The sequence below is a fragment of the Ziziphus jujuba genome, chromosome 7 (assembly GCF_031755915.1).
Source record: "Ziziphus jujuba cultivar Dongzao chromosome 7, ASM3175591v1".
Lineage (NCBI taxonomy): Eukaryota > Viridiplantae > Streptophyta > Magnoliopsida > Rosales > Rhamnaceae > Ziziphus > Ziziphus jujuba.
In genome coordinates, this window is record NC_083385.1 from 1,863,259 (window position 1) to 1,873,259 (window position 10,001).

At 33.1% G+C, this 10,001-nt stretch overlaps 1 protein-coding gene across 1 annotated transcript; it reads right to left on the reverse strand.

Moving 5' to 3' along the window:
- Positions 1-4,823: 4,823 nt before the first annotated feature.
- Positions 4,824-5,804, reverse strand: LOC125423827 (uncharacterized). The gene has a single exon (XM_048479341.2). The coding sequence runs from the start codon at positions 5,619-5,621 to the stop codon at positions 5,052-5,054; it is 570 nt and encodes a 189-aa protein (XP_048335298.2). The 5' UTR covers positions 5,622-5,804; the 3' UTR covers positions 4,824-5,051.
- Positions 5,805-10,001: the final 4,197 nt, after the last annotated feature.

The following is a 10,001-nucleotide window of genomic DNA, read 5'->3' on the forward strand; positions in this document are numbered from 1 at the left end:
ATCAAGGATTTGTTGAGTAAGACTCAAATGTAAGCTGCCAAAAGCTACTCGACACCCATGAACACAGGTAAACAACTTTCTTGTTATGAAGGTGATTTGCTGGTTAATCCTAAAGGTTATAGAAGTATAGTGGGAGCTTTACAATATCTGACCATAACTTGACCTGAAATCTCATTTTCTGTGAACAAATTGTGTCAGTTTGTTCACTCTCCAAAAACTACTCATTAGGAAGCATGCAAAAGATTATTAAGATACTTAAATGGAACAATTCATTGTGGTCTTCATTTTAGTGTATCAAATCCTCAAAGGCTTGTTTTTCATGGTTTCACTGACAGTGACTGGGTAATTTGTCCAGATGATAGAAGGTCATGTAGTGGTTATTGTATTTTTCTTGGACCAAACTTAGTTTCTTGGAGCTCAAAGAAACAGTCTGTTATTGCTCGATCAAGTACAGAGGTAGAATATCGTGCATTGGCCAACATTTCTACTGAGCTTAGTTGGTTCTCTGAGTTGTCTAAAAACTGCAGTTAAGCTTACAGACACCTATTGTGTGGACTGATAACTTGGGAGCTATAGCTTTGGCTTACAATCCTGTCTACCATTTTCGTACAAAGCACATTGAGATTGATGTGCATTATGTTCGAGAAAGAGGGTTAAAGCAGCAACTTGAAATCAAATATGTTCCTACTGCAGAACAATTAGTAGATATTTTTACTAAGCCTTTAGGCACATCACGTTTTCAATTTCTCAGGTCAAAATTACAAGTAGCTAACATTCAAGATGTTTCAGCAGAATTTTAAGCTTTCAGTATCAAACAAAGGTCAGCTGTTAGTTTAAGTTCATTACAACAGACCTTTGTTTGCCGCCCGGGGGGGGGGGGGGGGGGGGTGTTAGAGCAACTTCTAACAACCTCTAGAAGCTTGTTTCTCAGCTCAGCACAACTATCTTTTACAAGTGGTGCAAGTGGTTTAACTAAATCCTGCAAACGGTTATGACAGCTCATAATCTTACTATTAGAAGTTGTTAGCTAGCAGTTTTGCCAGCTTATCAATCCGTGTATCTCAATTTCTAGCCAATGATATTAGAGTGACTTGTTTTCTATATTAGTTAGATTACATATATATATATAAATACTGTTGTATTGGATATCCTTATTGTAATCTTCACTTCTTATGAAACGAAATACTCTCGAGCTTTTGTTTTCCTTTATGATTTTTCTTGTTAACCAAATAGTTTCTTAAACTTTCTTGCTAACCAAGCAAACTCTTAGAGTTACACAATTTAGTACTGTTATCACATAAAATACATTTCTCAGATTTCTATCTCTTTGTAGTTTTCCACTCTGCTTTGAATTTTTTTCAACAAGATGTCTACTGCTGGAGGAGAGAAGAGATACATATCAAAAACAAAACAATGCGCCCAATTAATATTCGTACACGATCTAAGGAACCCAAAGTGGTCATCTTGATGATCAAGTAGGAAATGTTGGAAATTTTGTTGAATTCACTCTCAACGACTTTAATTGGTCAATGAGGAAAATGATAGGCCCCTCATGCCCCAGCCAATTTGTTTTTGAGTATCATACGTTTATATAATATATTATATTCATGCACAGTAAGCTAGAACGTTCATTGCACAATCAATACATAAACATAAATATAGATGTATATGTATATATATGTGAACGCCAAACCAATAAGCGTGGGGTTGAAACAGTAAACTAGTGATTTTTTTTTTTTTTGGAACAAAAAATGATCTCCTAATCAGTATCATTGGTCCAGACTTTAGAGATTGAAATATTATTGGTCAAGATTTTAAGGATTGATGGACTATTAGCAGCTTTCATCTTGTTAACCTTGTGGGAGTCTACAAACTACTCAATCCACGATCTCTATCGTCTTCTCTCATGGTGATATACACAAGTGAGAACTATGCTAAGGTTTAAATAGAACTTGCTAAGAATCGAACCGTAACTTTTACAAAGTGTGATATGCTAAGAATCAAACCCGTAACTTTTACAAAATATGATGCTGCTTCCTTCCATTTTCTTGCACCCATGGGTAACTTTTACAAAGTGTGATCCTGCTTCCTTCTATTTTATCGCACCCAAGCGTTACTTTTACAAAGTGTGATAGTGCTTCTTTCCATTTTATCCACCCCTTGCGTGTGCTAAACTAGTGACGTTACATATATATATATATATATATATATATATATGCCAACCTAATCATTGAGTCAGAATTTAAACATTGTTTTAAAATGTAAAAAGCTAAAACAGTTTAAAGTATAGTTCTTGTCCTGACGATGCAACGAGGATCTGGGTGTTAGGGAAGCTTAACCGAGGTGTTTAAAGCCCATAGGTTGTTGCTACTTTTTGATGAGACCAGATATGGTACTACTAACTGCCCCATCACTCCCATCTCCATCGGCACTTATTGATTGATCGATTAGCTACTACTCAATCATATTGTCATAGCGGCTCATTAATTCTGTTTTGTACATATTCAGATAATTAAGTTAACCATGAAAAAAAGTGTTAAATCTACGATTAATTTTTAAAGCTGTAGTACGAGTTTCAATTAATACGATTTTAAACAACGTACGACCAGTTAAGTCTTACCAATCACAGCTAACCATTATTTTTTGTTTGGACCATATCCCTTGGGCAGAAAGCTTTTTCGGGCCGTTCATGTTGCTCACCCACAATTCTTGAGGTTTATTTTGTTGTTTTTTTAATCTAGATTTTACAAACACGCTCTTATTGCAATGTTAATCTACACGTAATCATGTTTGAACATTTCTCTGTTTTTTTATTTTTATTTTTTTTATCTATTTCTTTCACTTGATTTGATCAGTCACATACATATATATATATATATATATATAGATTCTATTCATTATAAATAAATCAAATAAATAAATAAATATATATATATATATATATATATATATATAATGGTAGTATGTACTAATGAAAGACCCAAAAACGAGAACACTGAATCAGAGGCTCAGAGCCGGTGGCTTGATCAATATAAGAAAACAAGAGATTTAATTTAGTGTAGAGCAGTAATTTAATTATATCATTTTGTCGGGGACTGTTTACCTAACCACTTGCTATTAGTGTAAATGCTTTGTATATATCACTTCTTAATCGTTCATGATGTAATAAATTCTGTTAATCTTTAGATGTAATTTATGCAAGTAATTCAATTTCTTCACTTGATTATATAATAGGACCAAAATTAATTCAACATTATTTTTCAAATTAATTAACAACCTGTTATTTTTATGTGTATATATATATATATATATATAACAACCCGATATAAATTAAGTATTTAAATTCAACTTGATCCAAATCAATATTTGACAAAAAAGTTATCCTATAACATATTATAGAATGTTAATTAAAATCAAATTTTAAACTTAAAAATTCAACTTAAATCCCGTTCTATAAATATATAATTCCATAGGTATATATGGAGAATCCAAGAGGCGTCAAATAGCTCGATGCCTTATTACGTACTAGATTATTTAATTATATAAATTATCTGTATAATACATTTTTTAATGAATAAATATCAGTATAATATGATCATACATGGAAGTAGTTGGAAGATGCATGATATCAAATAAAAAAGTGGAAAAACCTTTATTATCTGTCATGTCGCAGACGCAACAACACCTACCATTTGGCGCTTAAAAAAATCTTGATGTGCTCTCGTCTCTATCACTTTTTTTTCTTTTCGTCTGGCGGAGGTTCGTAATTTGCCGTGTGTTTGGTCCACAAGCTGCTGTATCGGTGCGACGTCGTATCTCTCGAGCAGATTCCTTAATAACTTTATGTATATTTTATACGGTGGCGCATATTCTCTTCCGCTTTACTAACCACCCCTAACCATTCAGAGAAAAGATTAATCCGAAAAAATAGTATGCTGAAATAGAAAAAATAAATAAATAAAATAAAATAGTAGTTTTGCTCACTTCAACAACTTTAACACGTCTAGTTTTATTATTTTCCTTTCCTGACATCATCAATATGAGGTTTTTAATTTGTCTTATATGATACAATATTATATTATATGAACATGGGGAAGCTAGTGGACAAACAAACGACAGTGTTTTCATCAAGGATTTGTCTCACGTGATTGCAGAGGGATTGCGTGAGAGCTATAGATATCGAGATCTGTTTATTCTTAAAGCTGTGGCAATTTTCTCAGGCTTTTATTAAGTTGTATCAGCATACATTAATTAGCACCAATCTCTAAACTTTCAAAGTACTCCAACTATTGAGTGAAATTAAATTAATTTACAAAAACCATACATTTAATTAATAAAAAAAAATCATAAAAATTCTCATGCGCTAGCTGGCGATTAAAAGATTTAATTTCTTATTGAAATATAAATGGTGATCAGTAAAATGTGGAAATGAATATATCTTCTTTTTTTTTTTTTTTCTTCAAATAACTCAAAAGTAAACATGAAAATTTCAATTCCATACATAGCATGTGATGTGACAATTTCAACTTCCCAAATTCAATCCTACGTCTATATATACAAGAACTAGTAGTACCGGCAATCAATTACACGCAATAATATCGCCAATTCAATTTTCACAACTTATATGTCTTCAAGTGTTTGTGATCAGCTTGATCAATTCATAAGCCAATAAAAAGCAGTATTTATAATATCAAGTTCTTTGTAGAATTTGTTTTCATATTTCGTCAGAGAGTGTAGTATAGAAGAATAGTATATTAATATTGCAGCAGAAAATAGTTAAGCCGAGGGGAGAGATTATGACTGGCTGAGCAAGATAAATGGAATTGAACAAAAAATGCAACCCTTTTGAAATTTGCATTAAAATGCTCTATTTAATTCAATAATCTAACTAAATATATGTACAATTCTCAGAAACCTTAAAAATCTGCAGGAGGAGCAACTTTAAGTAACCCCCTTTTCATTAAAAAGGTTCATATATTCATAGCAATTACCAACTACCAAACGACACAGTTTTTGGAGATGCGGCAGCTATCCCTATCCGGCCGAATTCTTCAGCAGGCATCCCATAACCGAACAACATTGCCGTTAATCTCCGTCATGTCCTGGTACCGGTACCAACAAATCTCTCCGCTTCTCATCTTCAACATTCTCTCCCAACTCTCCCACCATTCCCCACCACCATCCACCTCAACCATTTCCTTTTCTTCCGTCACCGTCAATTCTCCGTCACCTTCCTCCTCCTCCTCCTCCTCCTCCTCATCATCATTCTCATAATACACTGTAAACTTGATGCCCTTTGTCACCACTCCCTCATGATCTTCACTACTCCGACTAGGTACAGCCCAAGCCACAGGAGCAGCGGCTGGACTCGAGGTCGTCGTAGGCTCCTTCTCTGGCACCGTGTTCTCCGCAAGCGGTGGAGTCGATCCATTTGAGCTTTCACTAGAATCCAAGGAGGAAGAAGAAGAAGAGGAATTGGAACCGGCGGCTCTGAGCCTCCAGAAGCTGAGAGCCGCCGTAATAAGAGCAAGCCATGTCCACAAATTATTAACAAAGGTGAAGAACCCGAAACTCACGAAATCAAAAGCGAGAGGTTCGAGAGGGGAAGCCAAAACGCTCATAGTGATGGGAAGCCCGAGAGAGCTTTTACCTCTTGAGCTTTTTATGTTTTTAATGGCTAATTTGGTGGTGTTCAGAGGTAAGGGGGTGGGGAAAACGAGGTGGAAGTAACGATGGGTTTTATTGGGGAAGGAGAGAGAAAGCGAGAAAGAATGAGGGCCGTGAGATGGGCAGGGTAGGGTAGGGTAGGGTGGGGGAATCTGAGAGAGATGCCAAGAATCGAGACTTGAAAGATGCTTATTGCCAAGGTAGATCCGAAACTTATACCGAATTTTTTCACACACTTGAATGATATATTCCTGACACGTGTAAGGCCTGAATCAGTCCGGTTCTTTCCCTCCACACCCTCCTTCCTCTGCCCTCATCATGCTGACCACATTCTGTAGAAAACCTCCAAAGGACAGATAAGACACCCAGCTTGAACTTGAAGGACTGTTAAAAAAAAAAAAAAAAACAAAAACAAAAAATAGATCAATTTAAGGAAAGAAAATTAAAAAAAAAAAAAAAAAAAACATCAAACGTGACACTGCTGTGACGGCGTAACACGTGAAAACACGTAATTGGGTCATATAACTAATCTCACGTTTTCCCTTTTGCTTTTCTTTTCATTTTTACATTACGTGATTTCTGTGTTACCTTGACAGTATATATTGGAATCGATGTATGGACTACCGTTTGATGAAAGGGAATGTGGAATAATCCAATGGTTGACAACAAGACTACTTCTAGCGGTAGGTACAGAAGGTTGGGTAGACCACATGCTACATATTATTAAAGCAAATGGTTTTAATTAATTAAAGCAACCTTTTACATAATAATAATAATAATAAAAAATAGTAATAATTAAACTGGAATTTAAACAGATTAGGTAAGCTTGGATGTGTGGAAAACCTGAAAGTTGAAAGCCACATTGGTTCATATCGAGGATATATATGGCCTTTCACTTATAGGCTTAATTTGTGGAAAAAAAATAAAAATGGGTGACTATAGGGCCTTCCGCGTGATTCAAACGTTTCTTTAGAATTCAATTTCGTGATTTGCATTTTCCCACTGCATGTTAACAGGAACCTACGAAGAGATCCTCCAAAATTGACATGTTTTTCCTATAAAGATGCATAAATATCAAAATTTGTAATTTTTTAATTAAATTGTTCATAGACCTCTAGAGGTGGTCAAAGTGTCAATTTGGAGCCGATATAATTAATTATGAAATGAACTTGCTCGTGGCTGTGTCATGGGCAGTAGGAATATTAATAGGGAATTATGCACCCCCCTCCCTCAACGATTTTGTCGTCTGATTCACATTCAAAATTTACGACTTTCTGAGTTTGTACTGGGACACATCATGTCTTGGAATAAATACGGCATTACGTATAACAAAATCAAAATTCAAGGGTGCCTATATGAACTGGGCATTGTTAGACGATTGTTTATTAATTCTATATACATACACAACGCACAGAGAGAGACAATATATATATATATATATATATATATATGTGTGTGTGTGTGTGTGAATTATATTTTGACCAATTTTTTTTTTTTTTTTTTTGTTTTTACCCAAAAAAAAAAACACTACATATGCGCATTTTCAAATCAATCATCCTCTATACTTTCATATAACGCTGAATGCGTGCAACAATTTTTGCGTTCAATTAGAAACATCCCATCCTGACCATCGATAATAGGAAACGGCATTCGAATTTCAACAGTTTTAGGCCCAATTTTGTGGCACATGTTTCCAACTCACTTGTTGGGGTTGAAAATATATATCAAGCTAGGCCCAATATTGTATTCGTTTTGTGTCCGCCTAAGATTAGGTTGAATATTCAATCATCTTTAACTAAATTTAAAATATTCAAATTTAGTTAACATGAAATTAAAATAGTTTAATCCAATTCACTCTAATAGTACAATATTACAACATAAATAGTAAAAAAAAATACTCCAAGTTCAAAAAAAAAAAAAAATGTTCCAAATGAATTTCAAAATAAAACATTATAAAATCTAAATTAAAGTAGTTTACATCGGAATTGTAAACATAATACATATATATATATATATATATATATATATAAGCTGCATAGAGCATAGATTTTCAATCGGTTTATTTATTTATTTTTTATTTATTTGTTATATCTATATATATGTATATATATATGGTTTTGGATAATTAATTACATTGGTAAATTTAAATGTCCATATTTCCTCCAAAAGCTTTTAAGTTACATGAAAATGAAATTGAAGCAGGTCTAATAATACTTTCACAAAGCTACCAATTACCAAAAGAAAAATAAAAATAGCCTAGACAGCACGCCAGAGGGCTGCTGATTGGAACAGGGGAAAGAGCAGGCGATTATGGACATATAAGGATTTTAGATTTTAGTTCAAACTTCCAAAGCCAATTGACCATCCAGACCCTTCCTATTAAGTCTCGCAGAAAATGACAACCTATTTCCAAAACCTTTCCATGCATGCATTGCATATATTATGTATCTGGGACTGAGAGAGTCTATTAATTACCAGTGTCTGCATCAAGGAGATCAGGGAAACTGGGATATGCTCTGTTTTGCAACATTAATTAAAAGAGGCTGAGGGAGAAAATTTTAATTTGGAAGCCACCACAAACTCCTTTTCCTCGTTGTGAAAAGTAGGCTAGTAAGGCTAGGCTTCAAAAGATATGGAATTTATGGTTTTGAAAAGTCAGGGTTCAGGTACTGACGGCTTGGCCTTTCTTTCTGTCTCCATATTCACTACATCTGGAAGCCATCACACTCCCACCAAACGAATTATTTTCTTTTTCATTTTTGCATCTTATTTTCTCAATCACTCTATAAAATATATATAGTTCTATCAAATAATAACAAATAAATATTGATATATATATATATATATATATATATCTAAGATTCATTTGTAAAACATTATTTATTTGTAAAACAATATTTGATTTATGTAGTCTTATTCTATTACAAATATTTATACGTGCACGTACTTTAATTGTGAGGAGACCGACAAAACCCGGTGTGTTTGTTTTGTTATGCTTTTGTTGTTGTATTGGTTTTATATTCTGTATAATTTCCGTCAATGTTGTAAATGGTGCATATATGCACCTTGGAAATTAAGTTATTTGGTAAATGGGTTAACGTCCCAATTGTTAAATGTTTTTCTCTTCAAGTGTTACAAGAGTCCTTTTTTTTTTTTTTTTTTTTTTTTTAAGTCTCCATAGCAGAGTCATGGTTAGTGAGAGAATAATAAACAGGGGAGGAATAAATTTGTATTATATTTATGTAGCCGAGGTCAAATTACGGTTTGAATTAGCATCTTATTTCCGTTCAATTTGATAACCCTTGAAATTGTCAACTTAAATACATGTGATATATCTGACTAATTCATGAATCCCAGAAATATATACTTTTTATTCTTTTGAATTTTTTATTTTCATATTATGAGAAAGTCTCGCGTTATATTTATAGCTTTGCCGTGGAAAAGAAGGGTGTATTGTATTATCATAGTACAAAGTTTGGACACACAAGAATGTCAACTTAGATGTTGTGGTTAAAAATAAAATATGTTGTGTTTGAACTAAATAAAGAAAAATTCAACACAGAATCCTAAGAGTACATGACATTGAAATTTGAAATTAAAACTGCATGGAGAAACATTGTATCAACAAAATCATGACTCTTTACCAAGAACCACTCCTAGCTTGAATAAAACAGGTCACTGTGCGTATTATGATATAATTAAAAAAAAAAAAAATGGACTTTGATTTTCAAAAAGACGAGTACTCTTTTTTTCAAATTCCACTTTCCAAGTTCTAAATTTTAAAAGTTAGTCACCCACGTGCCTCATTTCCTCCAAGCTTCTTTTCATATTCTTGGATGCTTCCCCTCTCCACTTCACAAGCCATCCAATCCAATACTACTAAATGCCAAAGCCCCTTGTGCATTTATGCCATAGATTGATACATATTACTATCATTTACTATTATTATTATTATTTTGTTCTTATCTTGAAAAAGGGATTCAAAGTTTGGATTTTTACTGTAGAAATAAGAATTTTGTCACTGAACTGTTTATTACTAAGGACTTTATGCATTGTAATTTGCATATCTTCTTTAGAATGATATGATGTCCATTGACGAATCGTTAATATATATATATATAAATATATATCAATTATATATGTATATATATTTATTTTTGCATGCTATGTAAACAAATATATATATATATATATATATAAATAAGGCCTAGGATATGTCACTTGGTAATTAGTTGTAAGTTGTTTAATATATGATAGTCATTAGTTGATTAGTTATATAATAATTATTTTAGTATTATTTTGATTTTGATATGAGACATTGAGACTCCCATAGC

Excerpts from the sequence above, each read along its gene's own strand:
- LOC125423827 (XM_048479341.2), bottom strand. The coding sequence starts at position 5,621 with ATGAGCGTTTTGGCTTCCCCTCTCGAACCTCTCGCTTTTGATTTCGTG.